This window comes from Solenopsis invicta, chromosome 11 (assembly GCF_016802725.1).
Source record: "Solenopsis invicta isolate M01_SB chromosome 11, UNIL_Sinv_3.0, whole genome shotgun sequence".
NCBI lineage: Eukaryota > Metazoa > Arthropoda > Insecta > Hymenoptera > Formicidae > Solenopsis > Solenopsis invicta.
In genome coordinates, this window is record NC_052674.1 from 11,713,652 (window position 1) to 11,738,540 (window position 24,889).

General features: G+C 30.8%; 4 protein-coding genes across 8 annotated transcripts in view; 3 read left to right on the forward strand and 1 right to left on the reverse strand.

Annotated features, from left to right (window-relative positions):
- LOC105200603 overlaps window positions 1–14,543 on the forward strand; it is a 40,729-nt gene extending 26,186 nt beyond the window's left edge. For 2 of the 4 annotated variants that reach the window (XM_039454731.1, XM_039454729.1), the window contains exons 2-16: window positions 5,938–6,186; window positions 6,513–6,567; window positions 6,732–7,000; window positions 7,777–7,932; window positions 8,004–8,136; window positions 8,798–8,964; window positions 9,203–10,621; window positions 10,760–10,970; window positions 11,044–11,214; window positions 12,231–12,345; window positions 12,423–12,610; window positions 12,694–12,934; window positions 13,259–13,428; window positions 13,515–13,755; window positions 14,211–14,543. In XM_039454731.1, the coding sequence (XP_039310665.1) occupies window positions 6,119–6,186; window positions 6,513–6,567; window positions 6,732–7,000; window positions 7,777–7,932; window positions 8,004–8,136; window positions 8,798–8,964; window positions 9,203–10,621; window positions 10,760–10,970; window positions 11,044–11,214; window positions 12,231–12,345; window positions 12,423–12,610; window positions 12,694–12,934; window positions 13,259–13,428; window positions 13,515–13,755; window positions 14,211–14,386 (3,780 nt within the window). In that variant the 5' untranslated portion in view covers window positions 5,938–6,118 and the 3' untranslated portion in view covers window positions 14,387–14,543. Of the gene's footprint in view, window positions 1–5,018; window positions 5,278–5,328; window positions 5,650–5,937; window positions 6,187–6,512; window positions 6,568–6,731; window positions 7,001–7,776; window positions 7,933–8,003; window positions 8,137–8,797; window positions 8,965–9,202; window positions 10,622–10,759; window positions 10,971–11,043; window positions 11,215–12,230; window positions 12,346–12,422; window positions 12,611–12,693; window positions 12,935–13,258; window positions 13,429–13,514; window positions 13,756–14,210 lie in introns of those variants that run through there. The other 2 variants (XM_011168237.3, XM_039454730.1) reach the window with 2 other exon arrangements.
- A 1,081-nt stretch (window positions 14,544–15,624) lies between these two features.
- LOC105200602 (oxysterol-binding protein-related protein 11) lies at window positions 15,625–17,665 on the forward strand. The gene is made up of 2 exons (XM_011168236.3): window positions 15,625–16,331; window positions 16,431–17,665. Exons 1-2 carry the CDS (start codon window positions 16,100–16,102, stop codon window positions 16,781–16,783), a joined length of 585 nt encoding a protein of 194 aa, XP_011166538.1. The 5' UTR covers window positions 15,625–16,099; the 3' UTR covers window positions 16,784–17,665.
- A 609-nt stretch (window positions 17,666–18,274) lies between these two features.
- On the forward strand, window positions 18,275–21,190 carry LOC105200601. Of its 2 annotated transcripts, none has more exons than XM_011168235.3 (4): window positions 18,275–18,551; window positions 18,773–18,992; window positions 19,271–20,128; window positions 20,893–21,190. In XM_011168235.3, the coding sequence occupies exons 1-4, from the start codon at window positions 18,304–18,306 to the stop codon at window positions 21,139–21,141; spliced, it is 1,575 nt and encodes a 524-aa protein (XP_011166537.2). In that variant the 5' UTR covers window positions 18,275–18,303; the 3' UTR covers window positions 21,142–21,190. The 2 variants fall into 2 exon arrangements, with proteins under 2 accessions (XP_011166537.2, XP_025995194.2); XM_026139409.2 differs by having other exon boundaries at window positions 18,430–18,551; window positions 18,817–18,992.
- Window positions 21,191–21,224: 34 nt separating this feature from the next.
- On the reverse strand, window positions 21,225–24,524 carry LOC105208183 (cellular tumor antigen p53). The gene is made up of 3 exons (XM_011177964.3): window positions 24,219–24,524; window positions 23,869–24,091; window positions 21,225–22,926 (listed from the first exon to the last, which is right to left on the reverse strand). The coding sequence occupies exons 1-3, from the start codon at window positions 24,296–24,298 to the stop codon at window positions 22,216–22,218; spliced, it is 1,014 nt and encodes a 337-aa protein (XP_011176266.1). The 5' UTR covers window positions 24,299–24,524; the 3' UTR covers window positions 21,225–22,215.
- Window positions 24,525–24,889: the final 365 nt, after the last annotated feature.

Consider the following 24,889-nt stretch of genomic DNA (forward strand, 5'->3'; position numbering starts at 1 on the left):
AAAATATAAGTTGTACTTTGTATTTCAAATCAAAAGATTTCCAATATTTTGTATTTTATAATTTAAATATTAAGATTGTCAATATTTTGTATTTTGTACTTGAAGTACTTTTTGCCCAGCCTTGATAATGCAGTAATTAAATCTTAAAAAGTTAATCAACCATTATAGTCAATTATTCTCCTCGCATTCGATTGTAATCATCCCATGGTCTATCGGCTTATTTAAACTTTACTACACCAATTTATAATAGAACCTAAACCTAAGCATACATCGGATATCACGTTTTGGAAAACACGTTTTGAACGCAAAAAAACTGTTTGTAAGACAATAAAACTGTTAGTTCATAATAATCACTTATATTATATAGATGTACGTAATTATTTTAGTAGTAATTACTCATTATAGTTTTTTCCTTATAGTAATTAATGACATTAATATTTTTTTCGTCACGTCATAATTAATTTGTATAAGGAATTTGCATTAAATTAAAGAGATAATAAATTTTGTCGTAAATATAATTTTAATAGAATTCATTATACATACTTTAAATCAATAAACTGGATAAACTAAAAATATATTTATATATCAAAATGTTACTTAGAATTATTGACTCGGTTTTTATAAATACATAATTGAACTTTCACATATAAATATAGCGTATAAAATTAATATTGCACAATGAACTAAAAATAAAAATGACTATATCTTAAAATATTACTCAGTCAGAATTATTGTCATTTTTTGAAATACTTATTGTACTATCGTAGAATAAATAACAGTACGTACATCACAGTAACATTGCACAATAAACAAAAAAATACACACATATATAAAAATATATAAAAATATTATATAAAAATATTAGTCATGTCATAGTTATTGTGCCTTTTTTTAGTAATACCGCATCTTATCACATAACAGTAACACTGTACAATAAACATAAAAAGATAAAAATCTGTATATAAAAATATTAATCATATGTTATAGAATGTTGGCTTGTTTTTTTAAGTAATATTGCATCTTATCACCAGCGTGTTGAAACCATCTTGTAATGTGTTTCTTAATCTCTGCGATACTATTAATCTTTCCATTATCTTTGGCATTAACTACACCTATAAAAAGATTAAGTATTAATATGAAATCAATAAAAATAGAAAATTGCATTTATTGTATACATAAATATATAAAATGTTCACAAAAGCCTTTCAAAAAATTGAAATTTCTCATATGTTGTAAGCAGGGATTGGAAGTAACGAGTTATTTGTAACGGCATTATCGTTATAGTTACTTTTTTTTGTAACAAATTAGTAACGGCGTTAATTTTTATTTTTTGTAACTGTAACGGTAACGTAGCTACAGTCTAGTAACGATAACGAATTTAATAGTTACTTTTTAATTTATAATATAGTTTTTAATCTTCATTATTCAATCAATATTCATAGTTCGTTGTTATATTATATTTAAGATTGTTTTGATGAATAGTTGTAAAATAAACCAATCACAGAATTGTATTAGCATAAAAACGAACTTTACATATGTCAACTTTTGTTTAAAGTAAATAGTAAATTATTAGGTGTTGGAATTAATTCGTAGCGTTTTTTTAGAGAGAAACAACGATTTATTCTAAGTTTAAATATAAAAATATATTACTAAAAATATTTTCCATCGCTTGCCACAACTTTTTCCCATCTTTCGGGTAAGAGATGGATACGCTACCCCTGTAAAACGCTACGAATTAATTCCAACACCTAATATATAACTTTTATTGAACAAAAGTAAAAGTTCTTCAGCCGTTTACGAGCTCTTACAACAATTCTTCTTCTTATCCTTTTAAGTGATACCCAGTAACTATAAATGAACAGGAAACGATGAACAGGAAATGAACGATTTGACTATGATGCAAAAATAAATGCAATAATAAAATACAGAAAGACAGTGATCATTGTCGGCAGACCGATTGAGATATAATCGACAAGAAAAATATATCAGTAACGGGCGAAAACGTCCGAACGTGTATGCGGTCACAAACAAGCTCTCAACTATAATATATACCTTAGAACTTTATGGCTTTATGTTACGGCTATTGTAAAATGGGCTACATCGGCATGCTTTTCCCTCTTTTTTTTCAAAATTTTAACTAACCAATCACAATTTACGTTTAAGGAGAAAGAAGCATATATTCTGAGTTTCAGTAAATAGGGTATAGAGTTACGTAACCTATGGTTAAAAATGAGTTGTGGAACGCCATACAGGTTTAACGCCGGCGTCAATTTTGACGGACGTTCAGCTAAACTCGGGTTAATCTGAAAGTTGTGAAACCGGGCCTAAGGACCACTTGCACCAACGCCGATTAACTTAACTGCCAATTAAGTGTCAACCGTGATTGGTCAATTTTACTTAACAACAAATGCGATTGGTCAATTCCGATAAAAAAATCAGCCGATTAAGTTAATCGGCGTTGATGCAAGTGGCCCTAAAGTGGCAGAATAGCCACTGGAATTATTTAATGATATTCTTCTATTGGTTATTTTGCCATTTTCGTATACGAAAATTAATCGCATGATTTCAAGAATAGGGCCGCTCTTGTGATTGGTGATAAAAGTGATTCAAGTGATCCAATTGCTCTTGGAGCATGAGACGCAAACAAACCTCTAGTATCATATGGACAGAAGGTTATGCTCAATGCACACAGCACGCGTCAACGCGTTACTCGTGGCGAGGTAGCCAATCATTTTTTCTCTTTTATGGAAAGAAATAAGAAAGCAAAAGAATGAGGGTGCAGTCCATGGTGGAAGTATTACATGGTGTGTGCAAAATCCGCAAACCACGCTCCTTTTTCGCTTCGGATACCGCTCAGACCCCAGGTGTACCAACTTCGAAAAATTAAATGTTTGATAATATCAGGTTACTACAACTGTTATGATTGCATCTTTGTCCCACTCTGCTATATGTTCGTTGTGTCCTTTTCTCTGAAAGAATTGCAGTTTGTACCGTTTGTAGTACGCGTGATTTCGAAAGACGTACGTAATTCGAGAGATTTTATGTGAAATATACCGTTTGTTTTCTGTTCCTGAACTCCCTGAATTAGTGTACACTTAAAATAAAATGGATATATATTTGAAAGTTAGTGAAAGCAAGAAAGAATGTTCCAGTGTAGTCTAGTGCAGGAATAGAAAACAAGCCTTTAGTGAAGATGGTGCGTCGGTGCATTGTAAAATAAATAAGAAGCAATACTTAAAAAATGATGAAAGGAGAAAAAATAAAAAAATGAAAAAATTATTTCCGCAACAAAAACATAATTTTTGCAACAAAAAATAAACATAGACCAACTTTTGGTGACTTAGTCAACGATTTGCGAAAATTTTTAAAGAAAGACTGATTCTGCTTCCTTTAGAGTGTTATTATCTCAACAAGACTGCATCGACTTTCGTGGTAGATGAGCAACCTATACAAGTCAAACTTCCACAAAAATTAATCAAAGTTTGTAAAATATCAATTTTACATTTACTCGCGGCATTTTGTGCAGATCGAGTAAAACGATCGCGGCTTTTCAAGCGGAACGATCTTAAGAATTTTATACATTACTCGCGGCATTTTATGCGGATTGAGTAAAAAAATCGCGACTTTTCAAACGGAGCGATCTAGAAAAAGCACTATATATAGTGCAGTTTGCGGCCTTATGGCGGATCGAACTAATTTGGGAGATAATTAACTGAGAATTCTTTAAAATTAAATTTTTGTATTTGTTTTTTCTTTTTATATATTGAAAGAGACCTTCAAAGAGTCATTTTATTGCATTTTATGTAATTTTATTTGAAGCCTTTCCAGTTTAATTTATGTTAATATATGAACAAACTTCTTCAATTATTGTAAAATATTAAAAAATATTACTTACATGCAAATCACACTCTTCCTTCTGTTCGAGGCTCTCGTACGATATCACGTATGCGATAAAAAAAGACCGAGAGAATACAACATGATGTGCGTGCAACGAAGACAACTACATTCAGTTGTAACAACTTTGTGGAGTTAAATAAGATTGGTACACCTGGGGTCTGAACGGTCAGAAAACAAGCGAGAGGGCAAAGAATCAGAGAGAGATGCTTGCAAACTGCACACACCATGTTACTTCCACCATGGTGCAGTCCCATGGAGCGTATCAGGCGTATCGCGGATTGCGCGTATCGAAAATATGACCAATCGCGAACGTTCCGCTGCTTCCGCTGTTCTTGGTTCGCTGCCGTTCCGCCGAAGTTATTCTTTAGCGTATTCAATCGAGCGGATCAGAGCGGATTGAGGTTAACATAAAGAAAAATAGCAGTTTCTTGTAATTGATACAATTAAAACAATTATGAACAAAGGAAATATAAGTCCTGTGAGTAGCATATAGCATTTTAAAATATTATTTTTGTAATACTTATTAATTATAATATTTTAAGGTTAGTTTAAAATTTGACGAAGCATATTTTTGATTAGTCTACACTGATTATTTCAGTTTAATATAAATACGGATATAAATATTGTATTATGAATTGCAAATTACAAATTGCAAATTACAAATATTGGTCTGACCCAATATTTCCGTTTTCCTTTATTCGCAATTTTTCTCTCGTTTTTTAATGCTTAATAATAAAGGGCATAAAGATTAATAATTTTACGATGTATTTCATGCCTGGTAAAAACATCGTAATTTATTCGTTTTAAACGTTTTATTAATAAAGCAATTGAAAGCAATATTGTTTTCGATTTCATTCTGCACCTGTTAAAAGTCAAATGTTTTATTTACTTATACTAAATAAATTAATAAATTAAATAAAATTAACTTTATATATACTGTGAATATTCTACTATTCTTCCGTCTGCTTTTCGCAAATTCCGCTTCATGGGACCGTAGGAACAAAACGTTCACGTACCGAAAGCAGCGGAACGTTCGCGATTGGTCAGATTTTCGATACGCGCAATCCGCGATACGCCTGATACGCTCCATGGGACTGCACCCTGATTGGCTATCCGCCACGCGCAACGCGTTGACGCGTCCTGTGTGCATTGAGCTTTATGAGAGATTGCTTATCTGGATGCACCCAATGCTCTAAATGCTGAGAGCGCCAAATCGAGCGTGTGCGATCCATGATATTTCTTTCAAGTTGAAGGCGTTTGAAGAAATGTAGTAAAGAAGCAAGCATAACGAAAGAATCGTATTACATAACGGGTTTTACTTTCAATTCAATCAATTTAAATGTGTATAGTGATCGTGGTGTTCGAGATCATCAGAAAGAGGTAAAGGAAAATCTAATTTACAATAGACGAGACAATAAAATAACGTTTTATCGAAGAGATACTCGATTGTTCTAGCAGTTTCTTTATTTTGATATTCAGCATCAGAGTAGAGTGAGTTAGTACGCTACATTCGAGTACAATTACTCGATGAACAGAGAGGGCTATTGATCCCTAATGAGAAATTGGCGACGACGTATTGCGCCATATTCACTATTCTGAATTCAAGATTGAATTGTGAATGTTGCTCGTATTCAGAATCCTCTTCGACCTTGCTGCTTAAAAAAAAAGAAAGTCCGCCATGTTGGTGTTGAACGCGCGCGAATTCCGGGATATTAAACCGTGAAAACCAAGTCGAAATCTTAAAAAGTTGAGGTATAAACTTGAGATGTTCAATAAATTCGCTTTTGTCCCATTTTGTTGCGATCGAGGTACATTTGTTCAGTTTTAAACGGAGCTGAAAGGATACGATTGTTGCTTTCGGGAGGAAGGCTTGGATTCGTTTACTCAAACTACACGTGCTCTGTCACGTACGCATTTTTTCACGAATACGGTGCATGAATGCTATACAGCTCCTCTCTGCGTGTTTTTTTTTTTATGGTTTTTTCCCCCTACATATTTTTGAGCTTTGCGTTATAATGAATTAACGTGCCGCTCTTGCAGATCGTGGCGTCGTGTTTAATAGTCACGTTTGCCATTCGCCGACGTCGTCCGAGTGACCAACGAACACTTCTTTGCGCAAGACTGGCAAGACTCTACTACTCGGCACTAGACACCCCACGTATCGTTCTACTAGATAGCAAATTTGTGACTTTGCGAGAGTGAAATTAGTAACGCTCGTAATATGGCGCATCATGCACACTTTGATGTTGATGCAGATTTCAATGCTGAAAAAAAGCCGGTTGTTGATCGGTAAGAAAAAAAGAAAATTAATTGAGGTTAGGTTCCAAAATGTCATTTCCGAGGAAAATTTTACTCGAACTATATGGTACATGTAATGTATACTATAGTATTCGAATAAAATTTTCCTCCAAGAGATCCGATGTTCGGGAAATACGCAGAGTGCCTTAAATATCGTTTTATCTTTTGTTTATTAAATTCTAAACAAAAATAAAATGATGCTTGAAAGCACTCGATGTGCATTCCCAAAGGTAACTATGTTTTGGAATATAGTTTAGATAAGTGAATTAGATTAATAAATCTACTTGGAGTGGAGTACATTTTTATATTATTTATAGGATGGATGCGGAATATACAATATATGTAAATAATTTGCCATTAGAGTTAAATGAGGTACGATCTACTAATCTAGTTGTAAATTATAAATTATTAAAACGTTTTGCGATTCTTGATTTAGTTTTTGCGCAAGTTTTGCATTATCAGTTATACTTTATATACCTATATTATTTAAGGTTAGATATTTTATTTGATAATAATGAACTATGATAACTTTTAAGGAGGCTATCAGAGATATTTTTAGTGACTATGGCAAAATTGTGGAGATGTTTCATCCTCGTAATGCTAAATGGGTGTATATTACATATGGCACGTTTCGAGAAGCAGAACTTGCCATACGCGAACTTGATAATAAGAAACCGTTATACTTGAAAGTGGCACTTGCAAAAGAGAGATCTGTGAGAGAAGAACAAAAGCCAAATGTATCAGAAACTTTTGAAAGATCAAAAGTAGGTAACACTGCAGATTCATTACCTGCTTGTATCAAACAGTAAGTTTCCTCAACATTAATAATTATTGAAATGTTAAGATAATAATTAGATAATTAGATGAACTTAATATTTAAATATATTTTATTTACCTTTATTTTTTCTATATATATAGAAAAAGGTTTGTTCTCTTTAGCTGAATTGACTGGACTAGTTCATAGTTTATCTTTTTCCCTTTATGTTGGAAGAAAGAAGATAAACTCTAAACTAATGTCACCAGTTTAGTTAAAAAGAATAGATATCCTTGGAAGAAAAGTAATACCAAGCAGTTTTACATATTTTATATTGTGTGCTGGTTATATTCTAGATACATTGGTCTTTAATCAGGAAAAATGATACAAATTGAATTCAAATAAAGAAAAAAAAAACAAATAAATGACATTAAAAAGAGTAATTCTTTAGAGTCTGATATAACATTGTAATAAAATGTCTATATTAATTCTAGAAGACTTGAAAGAAGCAATTTGTAATTAGTTCCAATTTACTATTTATGTTTAATACTGCCATAAATAATTAATTTAAAAGTACATAATTTTTTTTTTCTTGAATTACTATTTTTATAACTTCTGTTTTTTATACTTTTCTTGGATATTAATGTTATATAAAATTTTGAAAAGAAATATAATATTTAAAATATATTTTAAGGATTAGAAAATCTTTAGTTATATTCAATATAAATCAGGAATACATCTATGTAATGCAAAAAAAAATATTTTTTTACATATTTAATATAAGAAGTAATTATATAATGTATAATATATAATGCATATTTAATTAGTCCAAGTATAGATCATAGTGAGTCAATAAATGCATCCTCTAAACATGCAATGCCACAAATAACAGCACATAGAAGTGCAAATTCTGGATCATCTGCAGTGTGTCAGTCATATGAGATTGATGATCCTTATACGAGCACGAATCAATTATGGACAAGGTTGATTAAATAAATATAAAATTATAATAATTCTTTAAATTTATTGTATTTTACATGGTTTCTTATTTTAGAGGTGTAATAACTGTTACACCAGATGGAAGAAGACACGTTTCTCTTGGACGTGGCTACACACTATATTCATTTCCAGAACCAGATCCTAATATTGAAAATTATATTTCAAAGATATGTGAACAACGCAGTGATGTAAGCAAATATAAAACTAATATATAAGTTGAAAAAATTATATGTTCCATATTTAGTACAACAAGGAATGGAAAATAATGTGAACATCTAAGAACTACACTACTTTTTTGGTTAATAATAAATAAATTTATTAGTTGGTTTTTAATACAGATTTTATCCTTGTTTAGAATAGTTTATGCAACATTTGCATAATTATTGATAATTGGTAAGCGATTTTGGAGGAAGAAATTTTTACTCACTATTTTCCAGATTTGTCTTCTTGAAAATTTTAACATTTTTTTGATCAGTAAAAGTGCCTGATTTAGACATTGAGTTATTGTGAAAGGCAGAATGTAAAACAGTTTTCTTTCAATGTTGTTTAGGCATCCTCCAATATCTCCTTCTTGTTCTTAAGTCTGCTAGAAGAATGGTATAACATTACACTAATGATTAAGCATTGTAGGATTTTATTTCATATAAGTATAAAATCTGTATTGTGAAGATTAAAATGGACTAATTTCATATAATAAAATAAGTATCTTTTCTAATTGTTCATATTATTTTGCCCATATCCCTTGTATGTTATATATTTTTGTATTATATATTTATATTAAAAATAATTTTATTAAAAAACGAGATTTAAAGCGTCTTTAAAAATTAATATTATGATTATTATCTATAGGAATTATATGAATATCCCAAAAACAAGTCTAAGCTTACAGCACAAGACTGCGCTGTTTGCTCTACAAGGACAACAAAACATTGTGCAAAGTGCACAACATATTATTGTAGCAAACCTTGTCAAATGAAAGATTGGCCACAACACCAGATGCTGTGTGAACGTGTTCCGTAATTATTTATATATTTTTTTATGCAACTCAGTTAAAGAATATATATATACATACAAATTGATATGCCTTTACACATGCTTTATGCCAAATTTTGCTTTAAAAATATATTGTTTGCATATAGAGACATTGTTTTTATTATCATTAAGCAACATATTAACATTGTAGATAAATTGTATGTTAAAATTAGTGCAATCTGTTTTTGTTATTTTTAGTTATACATTTTTTTTTTTTTACAGAGAATTAGTGGAAGAAACGAATAATGATTGCAAGTCATCATTGCAAGTTAATCAAGAAGTAGACCAAACAAAGACATCAATGTCGAATGCAATTAATAAAACTACTAAAGTTAGTGATTTGAAACTACGACGGCCTAATACGCTTAATACTATGCAAGCAGAAAATTTGAGTAATACGAGTATTTCTAATAGTACTCGGAAGAGACATGATCAACATGACAATGTATCTCAACATACCTATGTATCTCCAACTAAAAATGCAAACCAACCAGCAGTAGTAAATGCAACAAATGACATCAAAGAATTTTCTCAACATCGAGTCCGCAAGTATAGTAATAATGAGAGTCCTAATCATTCGAGAAAAAATAATTCTGCAACATATAACTCTACCGATCAAAGTCTTCATAGTCGCAATTATCAAAGTGATTTAAATAAGGTTAATGTTAACAAAGAAAGATATGACAATAGCAACATAAGGGACAGAACTTACAATGACAGAAATAGTCCTCAAAAAAATAGTTTCCAGAATGACAAAAGCTCTATTTGCTATGATAGAGAAAATGTCAATAGACTAGGAATTAAGTCTCCCAATAATACATTAGAGGACAATGATTTAGCTTTTTATAAAGATACGAATTTATCAAAAACAAAGTTTATAACTGTGGAAGTGATAATATCACTAAATAGTGATGAATATTGGATATATAAATTAGAAGATGCAGAAGCACGCCTGCAGTTAATGACAACATTGCAAAATGTTGTTAAAACATCATGTAATATGCAACCGATTATCGGTGAAATTTATGGAGTGATGTATGATACTATTTGGTGTAGAGCTTTGGTAACATCCTTGAATCCTACTACGGTCCATTTTATTGATTTTGGTAATACTGAGATACTAGAAAAAGATTCTGTAATAAAAGATATAGGAGATTTGATTAAATCTCCTAAATTTGCTAGAAAAATTCGCTTGACGCAAGGCACAAGTGATAAATATAGAAATCTACAAGAAGGCGATAAGATTTCTGTTAAAATGTTGTCCATAGCTTCTGACAAAACGATAATAGTAGAGGTAGAACAAAAACAATCAGAAAATTTATCTTTACATACAACAGAAAATATTTCAAATAATGTAATGAAAAAGTGTTTGCCGAAAGAAAATTCTAAAGTAACATCACCAGATAAAAGTAGAAGAGCTGTGGTTCAAATGCCTAACGTCTTGAGCAATATCTATAATTTAATGGGACAAAAAGCATGTTCTGAATATAAAATTGAGGGCATCTTACAATTTGTTCATTTCTTGCGAAAGAACATTTACAGCGTAACTTTGTGTCCATTAAGTTATAAATCTGATTTTGCAATGCTTTTAGAAGATCTGCAGGTTGAATGCAAAAAAATAAAAGAAACTGTAAATTACAAGTACGTATACTTGTATGTGTGCATGTATGTATAATATATACAATACGTGCGTGCGTACGTGTACATATTACTATTATAAATAAAACATTTATTGAATATCAATAAGCATAGATTGGAACAAAATATTTTACTTTTTAGGCCAAAAGAAGGTGACATAGTTTGCTTTAAGTGTAATGATGACTGGTACAGAGGGTGCGTTTTAACACCTCTTGGAACATCCTATTGGTCTATCCTTTCTTTAGATGAGGCAAAAGTTTTATCAATTGATAAAGTTTTTCCTTGTCCCGAAAAGTTTTTGAATATTTGTAGTTTAGGAGTAATATGTGAAATAAGTGATTCTACTGCTGAAGTAAGTTATTTTGAAATATTTTGTTTATACAGATATAAAATTATAGATACAGATTTTTACTTTGATATGTTAGGTGGTAATAGCCGACTCATACTCGTTTACGGCGGTCTTGAATGAGGAGAATTGTAACCAAGAACGTCTTGTAATAGACATGATTATAGACGAGAAAGAGACAAAAGCTGTGTTGAGGCCATGGAAATCAACAAATTCTCCAACTCTATTTGAACTAAAGAGTGGATCTAAGGTTTGATGTAGCAATTTTTAAGATACATGTCAAAAATTATTAAGCTCCTAATATTTTTTCTGTATCTTAATATCTATACAAAAAGTAAATCAAATCAGAATTGTGAATAAAAACTTTTATTCGTAATTTACTAAGTATTTTATTACCTTTCCTTCATATTTTATTAATTCTAAAATATACTTTAATAAATTTTCCATCAATTTTTTACAGTAAGGTATCCTATTTTCATTTATTTTTTATAATGTTTGCCATATTTCTCTTGAATTGCACTCTTGATTTCTGATCATTTTTTTTAATAAGAAATATTTAATAAGAAGTTATGATTCTTGAATTTAAAAGTCTATATTGTTCAAACTATAACTTCTGTTTTGGCTGTGACACGAAATGTTGATCTGTAAAGAAAATCCAATTTAACATTGATTTTTGACAGTTTTCTCTATAGAAGACTGCAAAGTTTCTTCCAACATTGTGTATTATAATAGAATTCATTTGTTATATCGAGGATACTTAATTTTTGACATGGCTGTATTTATACTGTTTACATAAAATAAAATTTCATTGTCTTTATATTTTGTTTCATTCGTTATGTTATATATATATGCGTTAGCCGAAATTAACGCTCATTTCACATCGATTATTGTGATAAATATTATCAAGTCTTTGTAGTCGAACTGACTCCGCACCCGCACGAAATATGGGGGAAGGGGGATCCAGATTCAAATTCTGGCTAACGTAATATTTTTTTTTTAATCTTTTTCGGAATAAGGGGGAATGATAGAGCTTGTAAGCATCAAAATCATTAAATTGATTAGTAATTTAATCTTCGTAATATTACATTTCTTGGTTTAAAAAAAAACCAATTTTGGTAAGTATGCGGTATGCAGTTTGAGAAATCTTGTAAATGTTTATAAATTTAATTAACCTAGAAAATTATTGAGCACAAAGATCTGCTTTCGATTGGTATAGCCTTCTCACTACTTAAAGGTGTTCATTGTTTTTGTTAACCATGTTTTCAGGTATGTCTTACATGTTATCAAAATCAGTATAGTATGTATGCACGCTGTTTGGACAATGAAGCAGAAGAATATTTCAATCATGTTATGCAATCTGTTGCGCGAGTTGCAGAAACAGGTAAAATATCGATTAAATATATTAAGATAAATTGATAATTATATAACGAATTGTAAATTTTTTTCCTTGAATTGTAGCACCGCATCTAACCGTTCCTCCAATTGAAAACCAAGTAGTGATTGCGCCATTTGATGATGGCAACAATTATCGCGCAATAATTCTAAAAATACAGAATGATAAAGCTAAGATAATATACATTGATTTCGGCAATATGGCAGAAATTGATATAAAAAATCTTAAAGAAATGCCAGAGTGCTCTTTACTGGTATTTGTTTGACGATACATTTGCATGCTGAGTGCTAAGATGATAAAAAGACATGTTATTAAATATCAGGATATGTTTTATAGTATCAAAAAGGCTGTGCGGGAAGAGTAATCCTAAAAGATGTTCCTCGCGACATTCCCAACAATAAAGAAGTTGACCTTTATCTTCGCTATTTAGCAGGCAATGAAGTGCCCCTGATGTGTACATTTGAGGGTGAATCAGCTAAGGATGGAGCTTATTTGACAACACTTACAGGAGAATCTGTTAATGATAAAATAAAACAGCAATTAATCCCAACATGGCAAAGAGAAAATGACGGCAGTGGTAATCAATTACAAATTGAGATTTTCAGAAAGACATGTAACATATTTCTAGTTACAGTTTATTATACAAAGACATCATATTGTTACTTTAGTTCATCTTTTAACGTGATCCCTTTAATGTGAAACATTTAAAACTTTTAGCATACAAGCTAAATTTATTTTTATACAAAAATTGATATACTTACTTTCTCTTTGTGCTTCCATTACTTCTGTTATTTTATTATGTATAAAATAACAAAAGTAATGGAAATAAAGAGAAAATAATTTGCTGTAATATTTAAATATTTTACAATATTGAAGTTATAAATTTTTTTTTTTTATATAGCTAACAAATGCTACATGTTTAGTGATATGGAAACCGCAAATTTAGGAAATTTGGGTGATACAGTAGATGCATTGGTATTGACTGCACAAAAAGATGCTCCATCAATATACTACATAAGTCCTTATGATTTTGAGCTATTATCTCACGTCTACGATGTGATGCCTGCTTTGGTAAATAACGCGTTTCGTTTATTACGAAATGTTTAGGTTTTAGTATTGCAACATATGCAATAATGTAATCTTATTTTGTTGTGCAGATAAAAAAGCAGTGTGAGAAAACGGAATATTATATACCAAGAGCGCATGAATTATGTTTAGCAATGTACGAAGGGTCATGGTATCGAGCGGTATGTTTCAATCCTAAGGAATCGTGTTCAACAGCTAGAATTTTCTTTGTTGACTACGGAAACACAGAAATAATAGAACATAAGAATATAAGGTGGATGCCTGAAGAGTTCATTACACCTCCAATGCTCGCAAATATGTGTACAGTTGTCAGTAAGCATCAGAGTAATTGCTAAATTAGAGTTAATATATAATAGGTGCAGGATTAGAAAGTAACGCGTTACCTTTACTTTTTTGCTCGGTAATCGCTACTTTTTTTGTGTCTAATAATAACGGTAATGAATTTTATCAGTAGTTATAATCGAAACCATTATAGTTTTTGTATTAAACTAATCAAACGTAGACAATTGGATGACATTAAAAAAAAAAAAAATTAACGAATTGTTACTTTTAAATAATAATAACGGTAACGCATTACTTTTATAAGATAACGTTTTCAGCTTTAAATAGCTGTAATAAACCATGAGAAATTGACTAATCACAATTATTCTCACATTTGATTGCGATTGATCAATTTCTTACGATTTAAGATAATGCTATTATTTATTGTAAATTGATTCTTAGGACCAGAATAATTCTTATATTCAAACTTATCTATTTCTCATTAGATTTGGCACCAGTCGACTGTAATAAAATGTATTCGAAAGCAGTACAGAAGAAGCTAGATGAGTTAGTAAAACCAAACACACAGATTAAAATTAAAATTGTTCAACGTGAAGAAGGAGATTATCAAATCGAGTTACCAGAAGTTCGCGCTGAGCTAATTAAATACGGTCTTTTGTAATCTTCATAAAAAGTTCCATTTACTTAATGTTATGAATTATGTGTGATCCTGTGGGAGGAGATAATTTTTAGTCTTAAGGCATTTATATGATTTAAGTCTACAATCATTTTAAATGACACACATGTATTTTAAACAGTGGACGAGTATTTGACTTGCATATATGATTCTTTTTATTTGATAATTTTAGTCTACTGTTATCATGTTTTGTTTCTCAAAGAGCAATTTTATTTCCATTTTTATGTTTATGCCATATTTACGAAGACGTTATTTTTTTGCTACAAATATTCATACTTAAAATAAGATATAATATTTTATATTAATAAAAAGTTACCATAGCATAATATATCTTTCCTATCTAAAGATATTTTTCCCTACACGTTTACATTAATCTTTAAAGGTGCATGATTTGTGTAAATGATTGCATAGAAGTCAATTTAATCTACACTTTATATTTTATGTGCAGTTTTTTTTATTTATGAGAAATTATAAATCGATCTGTTTTTTACATGAGAAAATTGCATTAAAAATTAAAAACTTTAAAAATATTCCTTTATAGCATTTTGACTAATAAATTCGTAGCTCAAATTAATAAATACAGACACTTAAAATAATTAATTAAATTTCAATTATTATATTTCAAGTAAAGCTATAAACACAAAATATATAAGCATTTATACTTAAATAATGTGATTGTTTAAAGCTAGTAATAATTTGGAAAATGACAATGTTATAGTATCTTTATTTTATAAGAACATGCTTGACCTGTATATTAATTTTTTAAAGCATAAAAAAACTAAACATTTTTATTTTTAAAAAGTAATTGAAAATGACAATTATCTGTTTATTCAAATAAAACTAATAAACTAATAACGTTCTTATACATAATTAATGTACAAAATAAAATATCGAAAAAAATTAGAGTAAGAATAGATTAAAAAAAAATCTGAAAACTAAAAATAAATTTTAAGCGATATGCCGAATTACAGAGTTACGTACGTGGTCGATTGGGGTTCAAACACGTTCAAATTGATCTAAGAGAAAAGAACGGCTTTTCACAGTTAACATTTATTTATTCTGGGTCAATGACCTTCAAACAACCGTTTAAAAATTAATATATTATTTAATTTTGTAAAAATCACGGAACGATGTGAGGTATTAATTTATATTTCAATCTTTGTACCTATATGATGGAGTTCTGCAAAATAAAATTTTGTTTTGCAACTGTTGCAAATTTTCTTTACTGAACTTCGATAAAATTATTTCTCTAAATCTAGAAATATAATTCAATCCACGCGAAGAAAAATTCCAACAATTGTAAAACAAACATTCTCCTGATCATGGTCAATGATCATTATCCGCTTGTACGTGATCATGCTTTCTTTGTTTCTTGGTTGGTCTATTAAAGAATGGGATGGATATCAAACAACTAATTGAAATTGGAATTCTGATCTTTCCGCATAAAGGAATCTTGAAATAAAATATTGGCTCGTTCGTGAGATTGAAGCAGTGACCTGGCCGCGAGTGAGACGATAGAACACATTTGCTACTGTGTTTAAAATAACTGAACTTTATTTCCTTTTTTTTCACTATAACCTAACCTATCCCTGGATATCAGCTGAGCATGATCGCTCTTGCTTAAATGACATATCTCTCTCGAGATTCCTGTCGTTCGCTGAGTAAAAAAAAATTTCGAAGAAGCGAGAGTGGTAAACGATGAACGTGCAAACGAGGCACCCTTACGAGGGTTTGCTACACAAATATACGAACGCCATGAAGGGCTGGCAGTACCGTTGGTTCATCTTGAGCCCAGAGACCGGCGAGCTGCATTACTTCCTCAGCGAGTCTGAGAAAAATCAGAGGCCACGGTGTTCGATATATCTAGCAGGTGCCGTAATAGCTCCCAGTGATGAGGATTCGAACACGTTCACCGTTAATTCTGCTACTGGTAGATATTAAATTGTCATAAAATTTGCTAATGGTTACTCCTATAATAGATATAGATGTTGGATTCAATCTAACTATTGAATTTTCGATATTCTTCCAGGTGACATGATCAAATTACGAGCTACAGATGCGCGAGCACGACAGGAATGGGTGGATAAGCTGCGGGCAGTTACAGAGATGTATACTAGGGCGATAGCTAGCAGCCATCCTCCATTGCCACCTCGGGAACATTCTGGGAATTCAAGCAGAAATCCTGTCGTTAAGCTGGAAGTGTTGGACGCTTTTGCCAATTGCCAGGAGCAATTAAGAAAAGTAGAGAAGCACAATCTTGCCTTAGCACAATCCATCGAGAATTCGGACCTGCATCTGGACTCGGATCTCTTGGTTCTCAAAGCTATGGCGCATACCACTTTGCATACATTGAGCCAATGTCTTAATATATTATATCAATAGGAAATTAATCATATTTTTTACGCTTATCTATCGATTAGCTTATCTATATTAAGATTTTTTATACCTGCGAACGTAAGATTATCTTCCCCATTGCGCAATATCCATATCATTTTATTTTGAACAATTATGTACTTATCCACAATTAGGGCTAATTTCAGACATACACAGTTAAAGACGAGATTAATACCTCTTGCCATTACATCTACTGTAAACATTTTTAAATAATTATTAAGTAACAATTGATTTTAAATAAGTAGTTAATTTTTACAAAAATTTATTTTTTATATATTACAAATAAAACAATAATAATTAGGTTTATATCGTACTTTTATTCAATCACGAAAAGACTAGTTTTTTTAAAACTTGTCTCTTTATAATAATAAATTCTTTGAAAGTTAATCAGTATGTTACTGTGTAAGACAGTAATATTTTTTGTGTTAGAATTTTTCTACGCGCGTTTGATCTTCCTACAATCATATTATGGTTTAATAATATATAAAAATAAATTTCTCTCGCTACAGTGCATATGTGTAGAAACAATTGCAGTTTTGAAGTTTTATTTGAATTTGGTCCTGCCAATGACAATCTCGGTGTATGTTCTTCCAATAACAATACCGCATGAAAATGTAAGAAGATATACATATGTGTGTATGTATGTGTGCGTTGTGTATATATATCATATATTAATTCTGTTAGAATGTTGTACAAAGGATGTATGTATATATATATCTAGATTTTATTAAGCAAAATATAACACATTCCCCTCTACTTTTTTTGTTCCACATGAAAGCTGATTTTTTAAGTTCAAATGTTTATAGTCAAGTATGAAATGTATAAAATGTAGGTATAAAATGTATTATTATATTTTACTGCGTTCTAAAATTTGTATTATAATGACGAATGATTTATTAACGCAATCCTTTTACAGATGATTATATATCATTTAATTTTTGTGTGCCACTGTAAATTATTAAGAACTTATAATTAAAGTATTACTTTGTTTTCACATGTTATGAAGACTGCCATATATATATATGTGTGTACGTACGTATTATATAAATTAAATGGCTATAAGAAATGTAATTTTTATTGAAAATATTTCTAAAAAATTTTCAATATATTAAAGTAAAAGGGAAACGGCGTACGTCTCATCGTAACATGACGTAAAATCCAATGTCAAGAGCATGTAAATAGGTGAAGGTGATCAACTGAGTGACTTTTCTTTTTCGCCAAGAGATCAGATGCGATTTAATGCTTCCACGGCAGTACTGCTCTTGCTCAAGGCGCCTTAAAGATCAAAATTAACACGTATCGAGTGATTTAAATGGAATAAATAATTGCAAATTAATTTATTATATTGAAACGAATTTCGTAAAATATTTGACCGTTATATTCCTTCGTTGTTAAGGATTTATATTGTTGAAAAGTGAAATCAAAGTTTGAAGTATTAACTTTTATCTTTTGTATATACGTAGGTACAGTAATAAAAAAAAAATAATAATAATAAAGTGCAAAAGAATATGTCGCATTTCTCGTATTCTGAAGTCTTGACGGAAGCGGCGGGCGTGAAGATCGTAACGTCTCTACCTAAAGAAGATGTGAATTCACTTCGGCCTGGAAGGATAATCCTTAAAATGCGGAAAGTCAACGCAGAGTCATACATGCATGGTAAATCTTGTGGGTTTCACTTGACCAAATCGAAATGGGATCCGTATCCATGGGTCAGCCATGTCGAAAATAATAGTCCTGCTGACTTAGCAGGATTGCGGTGAGTTTGAGTTCTAGTTTGAAAACTTCTCGAATACCTATATCATGGATACAAAAGAATATAATTTAATATGTATTAAAATATATAGCTATTTTCTCTTTAAAACTTAACATTGACATAAGATATAATTTTATTAAGAAATCACAAATGTATATCTATTTTTGCGATTTTTATAATTAATTTTACATCATATAAATTATTTTTTCATTATGTTTCGTCAGAGCGGGCGATTGTTTATTGGGCATTGACGACACCGATTTGTTAGGTATGAAGATTAAAGACGTCGCTACTTTAATTCGTAACGAGGAAGGTGTGCGAGATTTAAATTTTTTCGTTTGGAGATACACGCATCAAAATGAGGAACAGAATGATACTGGATTAGCCTTGAAAGGACCACTTCCAAATATAGCCAGAAATCTTGCAAACGCGTTATCAGGAACGGTGCGTCACTCTGTAATTCTGTAAACTTGGGCTGTTTTATTTTTTCTTTCTTATTATAGATCATTTTCATTTTATTTCTTTTTTTACAAGTAGCAGATTTAATCCGGAATTATTAATCCCTATTATCAATCTTTTCTATTATTAATGCAATTATTACATATTAATATAATGATTAATAATCCAGAGTTTATTAAGCTATAACGTAATTATTTTTAAATTGAGTGAAGCATCTAAGGACTTTCTTCGTTTATATTTGTCATAAAGCTTTCTTTTATTAGGTCCGCGTGTTGGAATGTCCGATTTGCTTGGAAAGCGCTGCTCCTCCAGTCTCGCAGTGTGTTCACGGTCATATCCTGTGCGTCGTCTGTAGGCCAAAGACGACACGTTGTCCTATCTGCAGAGTCCGACTCGGTCAGGGCCGATGCCTTCTCGCGGATAAACTGCATAGAGCACTTCGCGATGCCTTCAATATGGATAATGATGAGACGGTAGACAAGGCACCTGTTACAACCAATCGTTGTAACTTACGTGACCAATTGTTCGGTAAAAGTAACAAGAGACAAGAGACTCCGGTTGTAAACCGGTCAAAGAACAATTGTGCTACGTTGAAACCGAGACAATTTTTATTGGCCAGATTGTTGCTTGGGGGCAGAGAAAAAGCTGCTTCCGTGGATAATCTAATGCGAGTATCTGAAATGTCGGAAGAAGCCGCGGCGATTTCTGATAAAATGACAAATATTAACAGTTTACGCGTGCGATTGTCCTTAAATGATCGCACAAAGTCAGCCAGTACCGGCGAGTTGTCAAGAGACAGTGAAGCTCGCAACCATGATTCTTCTTCACAGATTGCAGAATCATCCGCGACGAATGCCTGCAGTCAACAATCCCTGAGTTTACCCCAGACGCCAATCTGGGGTGGTTCCACGGATTCTGTGACTTGTATACAGTTAACGTGTCCTCTTTTGCAATCTTGCAGAGAAGTAGTGCCGTCTGACTTACTGCTGGAACACATCAGGACTCACGCGGTGCCGCAAGTTCATTTCTATTCCGGAAATGCAAAACTCCCGTTTCCGCTTCCTTTCGGTCGCAACGCTATTTATATATTCCACCATGGAAACAACATGTTTTTCTTTCAGGTATAATATCTTTAACTTTAACACGAAACAATTTCTTTTCACATTTGTATGAAAATGGTACTTATATTACTTTTTATTTTAATCCTTTACTGTAAAATTCCTGCAAAAAATCAATAAGAGATGATAAACATTCAGTTCAAAAAGTTCATATTATTTCATAATCGTTTTAATTATATACATCTATTGGTATTGAAAGAATATTTTTTTCATTTTTTAATATTTCGTTGGGATTAAATCGTTTATCTGAATATTTACTCTTTTGTATATTTTATCCTATCAATACAATTATGATTTCATGTTAATGATCTTAATATTAATTGAAAATGTTCATAAAAATTGCGCATAATAGAAATAGAAATATTATATTTTTGGTAAGTACACTAAAATTTCAATCAAGCAAAATAAATCATTTTTTATTTATACAATTTGTATGTAAACTTGCAATAGAAATGGAATAAGATAGAGAATATTTGGAATATAAAAATAAAATATATGATAGCTGTGAACTGAGATTTGATTATTTTTATCTGACAATTTTATAAAACTTGGAACATATTGAGATTTGTTTAAGAAAATCCACAAGAAATTTTGTAAAAAAATGCTTTAGTTCTCTAATAGCACATGATATCGTACGAATATATTCTAGAATAGCTACTGTTAGGGCTATTATTAGTTTAGAAAATACTTTCTTTGATATAGTTGACAAAAATGCAGAACACCTACTTGCAGAGATATAAACATCTTGTTTCTTTTTTTGTATATAGTATGGAGAAGAAACAGCCTGGATGTCAAATCCCTCTAAAATAGCATATTCAAACAGTACATGGGAATGGACATTGCACGCCTGGGGTGACAATGGTACAGAAGTACAATTACGAAGACATGTAGTGAGTCTCGAGGATTCCGCGATTTTGTCTTCGCAACATATTGCTCCATTGCCAAACGCGTTACTGTTGAAGACTATTGAAATACAAATATCAGAATATGGAGCACACAATAAATTCTATATGTAAAGAAAATAATATATCTGTTATATTTAATAAATGTATTATTCACAATTCACGCAAAATGCATAATAGGATTGATCTGAAACCTCTTATGAAAAAAAAACAGTCTTTATTTTTCATGTGATGATTTAACAAGTGATAATACATTATATTGTATTATTTATCTTGATGAATAAGTATTTATGATATACAGTGTAACTATTTACTTAAAATCCTAATTCGTAAACATATACTAATAATACGTAGGACATTCTAAAATTGCGAATGATGAAACTAAGTTCTTGGTAAACAAAATAAGAAAAAATTACAAAATCAATAAAATTATTGCTTAAAATAAAATATTTATTCTACAGATTCTATTGCAAAGATACTTGCTACTTACACGAAAACATGCATAACATAAAAGTTGATTACTATTGAGGATATATTTTATGTCCTTGACATGAGTCATTTATAAAAAATCTATATTTCTTATTTTGTTCATTACAATATTTAATGCTCATCAAAATTGAAAGAGGGGGAGAATATTTGTATGTTTCTTTGTTAGTTTCTTAAAGATTTTTCACAAAAATATGTATTTTTGAATCTATTTTTACCTTAATATTACATACACTAGAAAAAAAATGTTTCATGTATAATCATATATAAAATATGTCTATATATATATATATATATATATATATATATATATATATATATATATATATATATAAATCATATATGATTACATATATGAAAAATTTTTTCCCCTGGTATTCACAATACAATTAGTGTTTTAACATTTAACAAATTACATGTCTTAAAATACATGTACTTGAAAGAACATTAAATGTTATGTATAATGCATTTTCAGCACTTAATTAATATGTAAAATAACATGCAAGTAAACATTCATCACATCGAATTATATAATAAAAATCACATGCATATAAGATATAAAACTAATTACTAAAAACTAATTAATACAAATAAAACATTTCTGATAAAAAATTTGTAATTTCTTAAAACTTATAATCTCTGAACTTTTTTACGAAATAAAAAGTGTAATGTTAAAAAAGAATTTAAAACTTGAATATGATTTTAAGGTATTTTTTGCAATATTTTGTCCATACATGGTTTATATAATTCCATCTGACCAGTTTTCATTGCTTGACCGGCCATCACATCGTATGCATATTTGTATACTTTCAAACAATTTTCTTTTCCTACAATTTCTAAATTAACTGTGTATACATGGTTATCAGAGGGTGATATTTTTGTTGGGTTAGTTAATGATCGCTCTCTTGAGACTCTTTCATCCTCTACTTCAACTTTTTGTTTGTCCCGTTTGGGACAGCTGCAAATTTTAATGTCCAATGTTTGACGAGCTATCATTTCTCCTCTGCTATCTTCTAATGTAAATAATAACTTTGTTGCTCTACGATTCATACCCGAAGGGCAGCTATTTTTGCAAAAAAACTTGAAACACATTGGAACATATTGCGAACCAGCTTCAGGTGCACCAAGCGGCGTTAAAACTGAAAGATGTTCATTTTTTTCTATATACATACTGTTGGCATGATTCACACAATGAACTACATGTTTAATTCTGTCGGGATTCATAGTTTGATTAACATAATTTTCCAATGCTACATGATTGAGACAACGTCTTACAGGATCATTTTTGTGTTCATCAAGTGTATAAACTAATTCTGTACGTAGAAATAAACCAGTTGTAAACGTATCCCAGGTAAAACGAAGAGGTAGGGTTTTCTCCATCTTGATAAACAATTTTTTCAATTTTGAAGAATACTATATGCAAAAAAATAAAAAATAAATTTATTAAATCGTTATATTACATCAAATGTTAATCAAGAATTATAAATATTATATATAAAATTATAAAATTTTAGCTGCTGTAAAATAGCTATATTATTGTTATTAGCTTATATTATTGTTAACAGTAAATAACATGCACACTTGATAAATAAATTTAACACCAATCTATCTACTGCACAAAAAGCTTACATTTACAAAATGTACAAAATCTGCTTAAACATGATTCTTACATAAATAATCAGTTTTAATAATATTCGGTATAAAAATTCAAGTGATTAAGTCTAAGCAGATTCATATACTTGGCATGTTTTTTTAGCTAAACATGTTGAACAGTTTATCTTTCCTTTTTTCTCTTCAACAAAAAAAAAAGATAAACAGTGCGAGAAGTTTAGTTAAACAAAACAGACCTCTTTTTGATAGTGCAGTATACAAGTAACGATTAAATACATTTCCAAGCGAGATCTCTTACTTTCATTTTTCTTTATCATCTTACTTTACCCTCTCATAAGTTCTTGAGTAAGAACTTAACAAATTGTTTGCAGTTTATATGGAATATCCCATACAAAAAGTATATAACCAGGATTATAAACTAATTGCATTTATCATCAAGAGGCAGAATTTATCTGCAAGTAGGTATATGTTATTCAATAGTGGATTTCAGTCTAATTCAAGAATAAGAGCCACTTGCACCAACACCGATTAACTTAATCGGCTGATTTTTCTATCGGAATTGACCAATCGCATTTGTCGTTAGGTAAAATTGACCAATCACGGTTGACACTTAACCGGCAGTTAAGTTAATCGGAATTGGTGCAAGTGGCCCTAAAGATAATTGAGTTTAACATAATTTCCTTCCATTGATTTATTAATTCTGAGTTTAATACATATTTTGAATTATACAAAAAGTTTGCTTACCACCCAATCCTGACCACTACCATCTCCAAAGCTAAACTGAAAGTTTACTGGATAATTGAAATGATCGTTGTATAGGATTGAATAATATTCATCATCTTCTTCTAAGTGCCTTTTTATTGCCTGTTTTTTATCTTGAGAAGAGGAACAAATTGGAACCTGAGTGAGCTCAGGTTTTTGTTCAGAAATATCCAGGAGATCGCAATCATCCGAGGCCAGCAAGTTACTGTGAGGAAACACGAAAAAAGACTTTAGTTGAGATTATTTTATGTTCATTGGGTGAAAGAATACAATCGGAATACAGACTTGTGAGCCGGCATAACAGGTAAGTGACAGTCTTGCATATTACTTACCAAGTTTCTTTCTGAAGAACCTTGAACGTTTCGTCATCCATCAACGCAGACTCTTGCGAATCCGAAGCTACCCCTAACATTCTCGCAATTTTCAGTTAAAGATTAATTGAAGAATGAGGAATAAATTTCTTTGTTTAAGATGAACACAATTTAACAATCGTATTTACACGACACGGAATGCAACCACATACAACGAATACCAACTGGTTGTTGGTACTAGTTGCATTCTTTCGACAGTTCTTTGTTTCGCATGACCACCCTTCCCGCCATACCTTTGGGGAGCATTCGTTTAGCAGTGGTTAAAGCCCGTATCAGACTATGCATTGAAAATTGAAGATTGAAGATTAAAGATTGAGCTTTGGCCAATCAAAATAAAAGGAGTTAAAATTTCCTTGGTTTGATTGGTCAAATTTCAATCTTTAATCTTTAATCTCAATCTTCAATGCGTAGTCTGATACGGGCTTAACAGAACCACTGCTCTTTGATGGTTTTTGGAATGTAAACTTGCTCATAGAGCGGCAAACGTAATTGGTTCTTACCTGTAGATCAACCAATTATGTTGCTCGATAAACAAGTCTACATTCCAAAAACCATCAAAGAGCAGTGGCTGCGCAAACCACTGCATAAACGAATGCAGCCTTTTTATCAATCACAGAAAAAAGGACTGCGTT